The sequence below is a fragment of the Macrosteles quadrilineatus genome, unplaced genomic scaffold (assembly GCF_028750875.1).
Source record: "Macrosteles quadrilineatus isolate MER2022 unplaced genomic scaffold, UCM_ALF_1.0 Scaffold_4__1_contigs__length_99947679, whole genome shotgun sequence".
Classification (NCBI taxonomy): Eukaryota; Metazoa; Arthropoda; class Insecta; order Hemiptera; family Cicadellidae; genus Macrosteles; species Macrosteles quadrilineatus.
The window spans coordinates 10,190,035-10,202,206 of NW_026542597.1; the positions used below are offsets into that span (position 1 = coordinate 10,190,035).

Below are 12,172 nucleotides of genomic sequence, written 5' to 3' on the forward strand. Positions count from 1 at the left end.
GACCTAACTCCCAAAAATATATGAATGTTTGTCAGAAATACTGTTATCAAGTATATTTTAATTTAAACTAATTTTATTTTTAACTTAATTGAATTTTTTGTAGTTTTTTATGCATTAGATTGATAAAATAAAGCTTTATCGTTTATCGGAACAGGCGAATTTCTTACTTGAGCACTATTTTAAGTTTCCCGCGAGAGGAAATTATACCATTACACACCCATTGGCTGTTCCATTTAGTGTGTTTATCCCCTGCAGTATTGAGCATTCTCCCCATATATCCGTTATTGTTAAACTCTATTATTTCTGCTTACATTGATAAACAATATAAAACAATGTATTGAGTAAAAATTTATTATCAGTTTGAATATATTTTTTGAATAAATTTTGTTTTTAATTTATTGTTCTTTCAGTTTAAGTAGAATAAATATATTTACTCCAGTTGGAACGTCTGCTACTCTGTGAACATTCTCCTTCTGCGCAAGTTTACCAGCTCCGTCTTCCTCTTTCTGCCGTGGCAACTGGAGGTGAGTACTTCTATATTTTGCTCCTCTGAATATTATCCGTGGTAATCCTTTGCTGTAGTGATATTTATTGTTACATTTTGTATTACATACGTGAAGGTATATGTACTATTATTTGCCAATGGTTTAGTTAATTGATAAATCATAAGGATTAGTTAGAAACATAAAATAACTTAGCCACCTTTTGTCTTCCGAATGCCGGTCTATTTAATGCCTAGGGGTTAGTTACCTCCCTTGGTCGTATCTAAACCAACACTTGAAATTTACTCGTCTCAATTTTTAAATGTTTCCGTTTAATCCTCTATTTATTTTCCGTTTACTTCCAATTATTTAAAATTTTTAATATAGACGATGTCAAACCACACCACGTTTCTCTCGACGGCCATGTTACTTGCTCCGATTAGTTATCGATTTCTGAAAATTATCTGTTACAGTTAAGCTTAATGTAGTTAAGTTGTACACCTAATGTTCATTTCCTATGTTGATTTTAAGTTAGTACGTTTAACACTTGCATTTAAAGTTGCCTTCCCCTTAGAAATAACTTGGACTACTTTCGTTCAGATTCCCTTTGCTTGCACCATACGCACTGATACGTCATCATCCGCTAGTACAAGTAGTTACAGAGTAGGCTAAGTGGAATCGTTTTAACTTTGCCATGTGATGATATTAATGTAACTTAACCCTTGGCCTCAAAACTTACTGTAAACTTAGTCAAAACTGAACTTTGGTTTTAACTTACGGTTTTAGCCTAAATAGGCGTAGGCCTACCCTAGTTGTAACTTGAACTTGGTCTTTATCTTGTTGGACCTAGCCTTAGGACTAGATACGAAATGTTCAGCCAATTTTTTACAATTTAGGCCAAGTTGATTCAAGCCTTAGGTAGGATTTAGGCCCTAAATAAAGACTTGGCCCAAGTATAAAGTTAACTTAACACGTTCGCTGCTGACCGCTATGCCGGGACGGTGCCAGGAGCTGAACTAACGCTCGCCGCTGCGTAAACATTGCTGCCGATACACTGAATTACAGTAAAAACCAGTAACTTAGTTGTGCTGTATGGCAATGTTCTGCAATACTGGCTTTGGACATTTAGTACTAAGTGATTCAGATAGATAGCAGCACTACCCAGGTTCCAGTCGGTAAAGTAGTGTCCGCTATCTAGCAGGAAAGAGGTGGGACAAAGCCCTTGTTCTAAATGACCCTGGTGGTGATTTTGGGAAACTTTATTTTTTATTGTCAGGAAAGTCCGTCCCCACGAGCTGCAAAGAAATATAGGACGCTCGTGACGAGCTGGCTGATCCATGGTAACGTTAAACATCAATGAACGGCGACGTTCCTAGCTCCTGGCGCCGTGGCCCGTTTGACGTTCCGGAACGTCCGTAGCAGTGAACGTGTTAAGTTTCCCCAAAACATTATTTAGCCTATGGTGGAAAACCCTCTAAGTAGGTGCCCATAAAAAATCTCTAATGTCACTGCCATTTTTGGCAGTTTTGCAGGTATCCTAAGTTAACTTACATTTTTCAAAAAAGAACAAAAATATATAACTTATAAGCTAATAAGTTAGGGCCTAATTACTTAAACAGGTAGGCCTATAAAAACATTAATAAAATAAATAGTTATGACGAGAAGACCAAAACATGACGTCATGGTTCTTAACCTAACCCCATAAGAATACTTGTTTGATTGACTGATAATCACTCATATGCCTACTTATTTGACATAAAAAAACTCGATGAAATATAACTTACAGTAGGCCTACTGTTTAACTTAAAAAAATTCCTCCTAATAAACTTAGTATTAAGAGCAATTTTGAATGAATCTAACCTTAAAATTGTTAACTTAGTTTCTAAACCGTAAACATCAGAAACCTAAGAGCATACTGTAAGATAATGAAACCAAACTTCAAACATAAGTTCGCTTCATGACAAAGAGTAAAAAACTCTGAAACTAAGTTAGACTTTGAATTCAAGCTTAAAATGTACACTTTCCGTGGTTACAAAGAATTCAATCCGGTTCAGTCCCAACTGGAGTTCATTCAGAGCGAGTTGTGTAGTGTCTGGAACATTGATAGTATTCAGACGATTTACACTAGGCAAAGTTTTCGGGATTCTGACGATTGACACTTGGATGGTTAAAATGAGCTGTATTAGGCTAGCATATGTCGGGTATAATCAAGGCAGGTAGGTTACATAAGTTTGCTGAGAGGACCGCAAATAAATATGACCAAGGCTAAGTTGCTGTAACCTTATTTCGTAGCCTAGGCTTAGCTGGAATTCAATTCAAACTCTCAACTAGGCTAGCAAGTCATGGTTTTGGGGTAGGCTATCACTATACTAACGACCCTAGATGGGTGTCACACATAAATTTGATGTAGGGCGAGTAATTTTTAGCGTCCCACCTTGGTTATGGTGGCTGCCTTGATAGGGTCGTAGTGTTTCATGTCCAAGCTAGTCGGTTTCTTGGAACCCATAGGCTATGTCAAATTTTGTGAAAAGTAAAATGGTCGGCATTTCGTCAAATTTACGTTTTAGTGATACCCTTAGCGTCACACTGTATTGACGATATCTTACGGTATGACTCCTATATCAAATTTATGCATTCTTAAACTTACTGTAGCGTCATACTGTATGGCAATACCTTTCCAAGTTAGGGATAAGTTCTGAAATTTGTATATCAACTTAGTTTGTTAAACATGTCCAGAGGAAAGCCAATTCATCTTTGATGGGTTCAGCTAATTTGTCAAAATCGTGGTAACTTAAGTTAGGCCTAGGTAGCCCACTCAAACTTACAATTGGCATTAGTAAAAAACGGGTCTTTTTATGTCAATGATATTTTTACATTTTTTTACCCTTCACGTATGGGTGGTGAATATATCCGCCTTAGTCTTTGACAAAAAAGGGACGGGTGGTGGATATATCCGCTTATGGTTTTTGATGTTCCGGACTAGAAGCGAATATATCCGCCTTCTCTTCAGAGAGACTGGTAGCTGCTTGAGGAGTTAGAAACCATATGTTTTGCGTAGTTTTTGAAATACTATGAGAATGGAGTGTTTGTGGGGTAAAAATTTGTAAGTGTATGCCAAACATACACAGATAATGGTGTTTTCCGAAGGTCACCTTATACAGCGCTATGTTAGGCGGTTTATTATACAGTTACTTTATACAGGCGGTTATGTTAGGTTGGCTTATCATAAATGGAAAGAACATACTTTTTTACTTACTGTCCACATTTTGGGACATGATTGAAATAAGAGGCCTTTGAGTTCTGCCTCCCGAAAGGCAGCAAAGTCGGGAAGGATTGAGTTGAATGTGTCGCCGTCTCTAGCAGCCACACCATATACAGGCGGTGACAGGTGATGCACTTGCTCCGGTCAACGACCTCACCTTGGTCTACTTGGAGGGGATTTGGCGAGCGAAAGTATGACTCGTCTGGTATTGTTAGATTCATGATAAAACAAGGGCAGTCCTACAAACATGTTTATTATATAATTTTTTTTTTTTAACTATTATTTTTGGTCCCAATTGATTTTGAGATTTTGTTATCCTTAATTTTAACCATTTAGTAGAGAATTCATTCCTGAACAAAGTAAAACAAGAAATTAATTACAGTAAACCTTCGATAGTTTGACACTCCTTGTACAGTAGAACCTCTTTAATCCAAACCCCCGTAATCCGAACGTCCACTAATCCGAACCCCTCTTTGCTGTACTCTATACACAGTACAGCAGTTCTTTATTGTATACTGTATTTAATTTACAGTACTGTTTATTCACCATGTTTACTACTGTACTAAATAAACACTGTATTTTACTTTATAAAACATTTTTTCACTCTTCCCAAAATAATGTTGATCAAATTTAGCCATATTTTAGCTATTGTTATGTAAAAACAACAAACAACAATATGTTCTGTAATCCGAACTATTCAATAGTCCGAACTACCCCTGGTCCCAATTAGTTCGGATTAAAGAGGTTCTACTGTAGTTCGACACGGGCTGAGCTATTGTCAAATGATATTTAATGGTTACTATTGTGATGTAAGCTGACTTGAACAGTGAAATTGTCAAGTTTTTTAGTATTTAATAAATTTGGGTTATTTCTATGTAGGCCTAAAACTTGTGTTTTTACTTTCCTGTATATTAAACTCCATTTACTCCCTATAGTTTGACATTTTGATAGTTCAACACCCCTTTAGTCCACAAAGTGTCGAACTATCGAGGTTCTACTGTAGCTCGGCAATTTATGCATAAGAAATAGGCATGACACGTCGGCACTCAAAGGATTAACCTACTTCAATATGATGATTTTTATATACTTAAATCTTTTGCTATAATAAGGCCTTTTAACTTTTTCCTTCCTAATCAATATTGTCTTTTGTTACCAGCTGTAATGTGCTTTAAATACTAGGCTACTTACTGTCATTGCTAATGTAATAGGCCAAACTATTAAATATTGTGTGTTATTTTTTTTTTAATTCCTTGTTTTTATGTTACAGCTTTTTTCTAATCGTCCACCAGAGTTAAATCAAAATCCACTATGGGTAAGGAAAAGATCCACATCAACATTGTCGTCATAGGACACGTAGACTCCGGAAAGTCCACCACAACTGGACACTTGATCTACAAATGCGGAGGTATCGACAAGCGTACCATTGAGAAGTTCGAGAAGGAAGCCCAGGAAGTAAGTCTTCTTACTCTTAAATTTATGCTCTATCTCATTAATTTAAACTAGAGGTCGTCCAGTGGTCGAAACTTGACCAAAAATATGTAATGTACAGACTTCTCAATTTTCACCCCACACTGTATATAAAACATGTGATTGGAGTTTCTTTCATTTTTGTTTTGATTTTCTGTTTATATTTCGTTGTTATTTTGTCACCAGCATGGCAACTCATAAGTAAGATCGTAGGCCTAAATTTTTTCAAAACTTTTTAGTCTTGTAATGTGCAGTGAACTTAATCTTTTAGGCCAAAGTTGATACTGATTTTGCAGTCAATCATTAATTGACTTAATAACTGTTTGCAGATGGGTAAGGGTTCCTTCAAGTACGCCTGGGTGTTGGACAAGCTCAAAGCCGAACGTGAGCGTGGTATCACCATTGACATTGCCCTGTGGAAGTTTGAAACTGCCAAGTACTACGTAACCATCATTGATGCCCCTGGACACAGAGATTTCATCAAGAACATGATCACTGGAACTTCACAGGTAGCCTACGTCTAACATTTAGCCTATTGCCGTTTTATAATTTTTAATAAATACAGCAAATAAAAGCTTATTTTTGTTGATTCCCAGAGCGATGATTATAACAATATTTATCTGGTGTCTAGGCCTATGACCTCTTGTGATTATAATAATAATTTATGAGCTCTGGTTATCAATAGCAAGTTTTACTGTAAAGGTTTATATGTATGTAATCTCTGCTTCAAGAAGATAGGCCTGCTAAATTACTAATTTCTTTTTTAGATGTAGCCTATTAACTTACTAGGCCTACATATTTTATTATTACATAGCCTTGGTGTTTCTATTGTAATTAGTAAAGGCGGCAATTAGCAGCGACTCAACGAATTGTGAGTAGTGTGGATAGGCGTTTTGTCTATTTGGCAAGCTACAAACATTTGTGCTTGTTGTCATTTTCCGTATTGTTGCACTCATCAAAGTGAACGAATATTTGCTTTAACTGGAACGAATAAAAAGCGAACAGTTGTTCGGGAAACAACTTGTGTGTAGCCTCCTGCTCATTGAGTTATCGGCGAAGGCAAGTCAACTAGAAAACCGAAGGTCAAATATTCCGTGCTTGGCAGATGGCGCATGTGTGAAGCCTTAAATATAGATTTAGTAGCTTAGTTCCTCAAGAGTTTGCATACTGCAAATTTACAATTTTGTAGCTTATGACCATTACCGTTGTTGGTCAAGGTATTTATCTTATACTAAACTGTTAATGCTTTTCCAAAACACATTTTTTTAGTTTCCTTGTAGCAGTAAACCTAGGATCTTGTTAAACCTGTTATTTAGATTAAATTGAAAATCAATTCAGACAAATGGAAATTTGCTTAGTCGGCAGGTTTGCTGCGCTGGGGGTACTGTAGGTTAAAATTAAATAGAGCAAATGATTATATCTGTGCATTGAGATTTTCAATGATATTTAACGTATTCCCCTAATGATGCTCTTTATAGAATGTTTTGCCTAGCCTATCGTTTGTTTTTATTTCTAGCCTGATTATTGTCTCAATTTGTCCTGATGTTGCCATTAGATGGTTAGGCCTAAATAGAAAAAGAGCAAATGATTATATCCGTGCATTGAGATTTTCGATGATATTAAACGTATTCCCCTAATGATGCTCTTTATAGAATGTTTTGCCTATCGTTAGCCTATCTTACTTCAATTTTTTTCCGTTAACTGAATTTGTTTGATTATAGGCCGATTGTGCTGTGCTGATTGTTGCTGCTGGTACTGGTGAGTTTGAAGCCGGTATCTCCAAGAACGGCCAGACCCGAGAGCATGCTCTGCTTGCCTTCACCCTGGGTGTCAAACAGCTTATTGTTGGAGTGAACAAGATGGACTCCACTGAGCCCCCATACAGCGAGAGCCGTTTTGAGGAAATCAAGAAAGAAGTCAGTAACTACATCAAGAAGATCGGTTACAACCCTGCTGCCGTAGCTTTCGTACCCATTTCTGGATGGCACGGAGACAACATGTTGGAGGCTTCCGACAAGATGCCCTGGTTCAAGGGATGGGCCATTGAGCGCAAGGAAGGCAAGGCTGACGGCAAGTGCCTGATCGAAGCTCTGGATGCCATCCTCCCACCCTCCAGACCTACTGAGAAGCCCTTGAGACTTCCTCTTCAGGTAATAAATTGAACTTAACAATAAATATTCCTCTGAATATCAATTCAATTTCCGGATTTAAAAAATTTTGAATTAGCCCATTTTAAAAGATTGCCAAAAGTCTTCTGCATCTTCCTGATGATACAATTTCAGTATCATCGGGTAGTGTCGGGGGTGTTTTTTTTTTTTTTTTCAAACATTGTAGTCTGTTTAATGTGTCCAAATGCTAATTGAAAAATAAAGTCAAATTTTCCGTTGGTAAAATTGTTGACTGGCTCAGTTAAATTAAGGTTGTAAACAGTATCTGTCATTTGTCTTTGCATTGTGTAAAGAGAAGTGGAAATATTTTTACTGTGAAAATAATAGCTAAACTGCTATGGTTCTTATTGCCAGTGCACTTGAACCACGAAGTTTCAGCAACATTTTTGTCATTTAATAAAGACGCCTTAAGTTCAACAGGGTTCAACAAATAAGTCTTTCCAGTCAGGAAAAAGTAGGGGATTTTGAAAGGTCGTGAAAAGGTATAATGAATTTTGGCCGGAGGTCGGGAATAATCTCCTTAAAATTAAGGATGAACGATCCAAAAACTTCAAAAAAATTTGGGATCGTGTATTCCTGATCATTGGAATGGGATTACATTTGATACGGGATTTTCTCGGCACACAATTTGTTCTGATATGTGTTCGCAAAAAATATTTTTGGTATTGCGGCTGCCGATAATTATATCTCCACGATTGTGAGAGATGTTCACTATCATTCTGCGAACCCAAGAGATGATGATATTCACGCTTGCACCCTGACTGCGAGACAAGTCAAAGTAGGTGCTACGAATATGTTAACGATCGTTTCGCAGGTGTGGGACATGTTGACGATGGTGCCGTGACTGCGGGACGGATTAAGAAGTATAGGTACATGGAGAATGGAGTGAGTTTTGGTAGGGAATTTTTTCAATTAATAGGCTGATGTAAAGTTAAAAAAATCTGGTAGACACCCTGTTAAAACTTTTTGTATGATTTGTTTTTAATGTTTGTAAACTAATAGCTTGGAACTTTTTCTGCAGGACGTCTACAAAATTGGTGGTATTGGAACAGTGCCCGTCGGTCGTGTTGAGACTGGTGTGCTCAAGCCTGGTATGGTTGTGACTTTCGCCCCTGCCAACCTGACTACTGAAGTCAAGTCTGTTGAAATGCACCACGAAGCCCTGCAAGAGGCAGTGCCTGGTGACAATGTTGGTTTCAACGTCAAGAACGTTTCCGTCAAGGAGTTAAGGAGAGGGTTCGTTGCTGGAGACTCAAAGAGCAACCCACCCAAGGCTGCCGCTGACTTCACTGCACAGGTATACCTTTCTCTAGAACAAAGAGTTACGATTGGATTTGAGTCATCATAGTTCTTTATTTGCATTTTTGTTACATTATAGTGTTGTAGCGGATTCACGCTAATTGCTTTCTTCACATTGTAATAACAGCTCCTTAATTGGACCTAGCATGTGCTACTACCTGGCTGCTTTGTACACAATCTGTCAAGCTTTCTGATAAAAATTTAACATGTCAATCTCACAGCGTCACAGCCAATGGTTAGCTGAGCTTTGACAACGTGGCAGCACTTCTGCAGATCGATCTGCTGCAGCAACCTTTTTTTTGTCATGTAATAGCGTATTAGCAGACCACTCATTTTGTATAGATGAGTAAAATGCTTAATGGGTTTTTTAAACCAATCCCACGTGATGAGAAACTTGGCTGAATAACCTCTGTGATATTTTACTGATTTAATGAGCCTGATGGGATAATTTGACTTATTGGTCATGTTCTTTATTTTATATTAAGTATCAATATAACTGTCTTTTGCAGGTCATTGTCCTGAACCACCCTGGTCAGATTTCTAATGGCTACACGCCCGTCCTTGATTGTCACACAGCTCACATTGCCTGCAAATTCGCAGAGATCAAAGAGAAGTGCGACCGTCGTACAGGTAATTTTTCTCAAGTGTGCAAATTTAGTAAACACAATAACTAAGAGTACCGGTATCTATATCTTGTCGGGTTTATTTTTAATTTATAAAGACCCACTGCTGCCTAAACAATTGATGAAACCAGTCATTTGCAGAGTTAGGAATATTCTTTACATTTCACTTAACCTTTTTTCTGCATTGTAACATTTTCTATTTAAGTGAAGTTTTTACACAGTTTCGGATCCAAGGAATGTCTAGTTGTGTTGCTTGGCGCTTTAAACTGTGAAGATAAACGCTGATATCTGTTGGTACAATGAAGTTTTTCAACTTCATTTGAGTTGGAGTCAGCTATAATAAATTATAAAGCTAGGCTTGCTCTCTTCCACCATATGTGTGCGTGAGCTCATATGTTTTCTGAACAACTTGCAGGAAAGACCACTGAGGACAACCCTAAGGCCATCAAGTCTGGTGATGCTGCTATCGTTGTTCTGGTTCCTTCCAAGCCCATGTGCGTGGAGAGCTTCCAGGAGTTCCCCCCTCTGGGACGTTTCGCTGTGCGTGACATGAGACAAACCGTTGCTGTCGGTGTCATTAAGGTGAGCCACGATATTTGTTTAAATCTCAATGCCCTCTTTAATATTAATCTGCCCTCAAATGAGAATAATTGTGAAACTTGATGTGTTTGTCATCACCAAATTGTTCACAATCTTGGGCACTCATTGTATTTCTGTTTTATTAAATATATATCTTTGGTGTGATATTCTCTGTAATGGATATAAAACCAAACTCAAACTGCCAATTAATTCAGAACCTGCCTGTAGTTCTGAAACAAATGCCCCAGATAGGTCATAGCTAATCATTTTGTTGTGTTGCAGAGTGTGAACTTTAAGGACTTGTCATCGGGTAAAGTAACGAAGGCTGCGGAGAAGGCCCAGAAGAAGAAATAACTAGCTGTGAATAACAACGTTCCCTTTCGCTTCTTTGTCGGCTGTCTGCTTGGCTGGCACAGGCAGCCATGTTTCCATCGTAAAGAATTCCGGAGGAAAGGCATGTTCTGTCTTTCAAATCTTGTTTTATAATTTTTATTATTTCTCTTGTAAGACTCAAAGACTGAGTTGTTTCTATTTTTGAGTTGTAAAAGTAATTTTCTTTTTAACCTTAAGGACGAATTGTTTTGTATTCAGAATAGCTGGGCTTAAATTGTATAAATATTACCCGAGTTATTTTGAAAACTTATATAAATATCATTTATCTTAATGTCTTGTTATTTTTCACTATGGTGACGATTTAAAATTCCGAATAAAGAAGCTTCATGACATGGAGACATTTTTTGCATTTATATTTTTTACCTATTGGTTTGATCATTTTGAGTTTGCTTGATTAATTTTACACAAACTTAAACATCTGTTCCTTGTATTGTAGTTATCTGTAACTATGCCACTAATAAAGTGTATGGCTGACCTGAACTGTTACTTATTTAGTAGTCCCCAGTGTGTCCTCCAGAATGTCGAATTCAGTGTCAGTAAAGTTTACTCGAATTAGTTGTGATTTAATACAAAATGTGAGGACTGGGGTTAAGTGAGGAAGGTTTAAATTATGATAGAAGGTTATTGTTGAAAAAAATTATTGAACAATCTATGCAGCTACAACTGTCTTGGTACAGGTAGTTACAGCTAAGTTGGTATTTGGGCCTGGCATGGCAGGGGGTGGGTGGAAGCTAGAGAAAGATCTTTCTGCAAACATTCCGCCTCTGACTCACGGGGTTGGCACCTCCAAACGATGACTAACATCATACTGAACTAATAGGAGATGACTTATACGGTGTGGTATTGTTATGAAAACCCAGGGGAATACCTAAACACTCTGTCTGCTTTATTAGTCAGTCGTCAGCTTTGCTAGCATCACAGTGGTTTTTCAATAATTGAATGTGTCTTTTTAGTATAAGGAATATTGTTTGTAATAAAAAATGGATAAGCTTAAATTTGTGTTGTGGAAATTTTATTAAAGGAGAAAGTGTTCAACATAATAATTTTTAACTAATGTAGACATAATTAATAGCATTCCGTGTTTTCATCCATTCCAGCGCCTTCCGCGAGGACAGTTGATGCTACTCGCATGACTGCAGACAATGTTTTTGACATATGTTAGTAGAGAATTTCTATCGATCGGCCAAGTGCCAACTTTGCTGGAACTACCTGTAACATAACTCAATATGAAGTCAATATCACTAATGCATGTTGATAAAAATGCCTACAGTCGGGACCACGTAAGTTTGCAGTTGAGGGAGGAGCCTAATTACCATATGGTTTTGAATGAACCAATGAGAACCGTGTGGTATTGTCAAGATGTGGCAACGTCGCACTAGCCTTGTCTTGTGATTGGCTGCTACCAACTGCAAACTTACGTGGTCCCGACTTAAGCTACATTAAAATCCAAATACAGTTCAACCTTGGTATAGCGAATCTGAAGGTACCGAACTGAATATTAGTTGCATCAAGGATTTTGTTGAAACAATGTTTGTTGACCAGAGCGAGCGAAGCTCTTTTAGATCGGAACTTGTGCCAACTAGGTAATCAGATAACTATAGGTCGGCCGCTTAGAAAACGACCTCCTCCAGCATTGGTTTAGCATTAGCGCGCAGGTCGTTTTCAAAGCGGCCGAACTATAAATAACAACTGAACATATTAAAGCAAAGCCAAACTTTCCAGGGTTATTTTGACTTTTTTGTGTGTGGTTATTTTGACAATCAGTGAACATGTTATTACACAAACCAATTTCAATTTGAAATTAAATGAAATGAAATCAACTTTATTCATACTTTGCAAACATGTGCACGAATGGCGTCATTACATTGAATCAAAATCATAATACTTAATCCTAAAAAA

General features: G+C 37.4%; 1 protein-coding gene across 1 annotated transcript; it reads left to right on the forward strand.

Moving 5' to 3' along the window:
* The first annotated feature begins 415 nt into the window (after window positions 1–415).
* LOC128991600 (elongation factor 1-alpha) lies at window positions 416–10,753 on the forward strand. Its single transcript, XM_054414620.1, has 8 exons — window positions 416–524; window positions 5,012–5,196; window positions 5,541–5,720; window positions 6,933–7,361; window positions 8,401–8,676; window positions 9,188–9,308; window positions 9,717–9,883; window positions 10,163–10,753. Exons 2-8 carry the CDS (start codon window positions 5,053–5,055, stop codon window positions 10,232–10,234), a joined length of 1,389 nt encoding a protein of 462 aa, XP_054270595.1. The 5' UTR covers window positions 416–524; window positions 5,012–5,052; the 3' UTR covers window positions 10,235–10,753.
* The last annotated feature ends 1,419 nt before the right edge of the window (window positions 10,754–12,172 follow it).

Excerpts from the sequence above, each read along its gene's own strand:
- LOC128991600 (XM_054414620.1), top strand. The coding sequence starts at position 5,053 with ATGGGTAAGGAAAAGATCCACATCAACATTGTCGTCATAGGACACGTA. Across the intron at positions 5,197-5,540 it reads TCGAGAAGGAAGCCCAGGAA|ATGGGTAAGGGTTCCTTCAA; the intron begins GTAAGTCTTCTT and ends AACTGTTTGCAG. Across the intron at positions 9,884-10,162 it reads TTGCTGTCGGTGTCATTAAG|AGTGTGAACTTTAAGGACTT; the intron begins GTGAGCCACGAT and ends GTTGTGTTGCAG.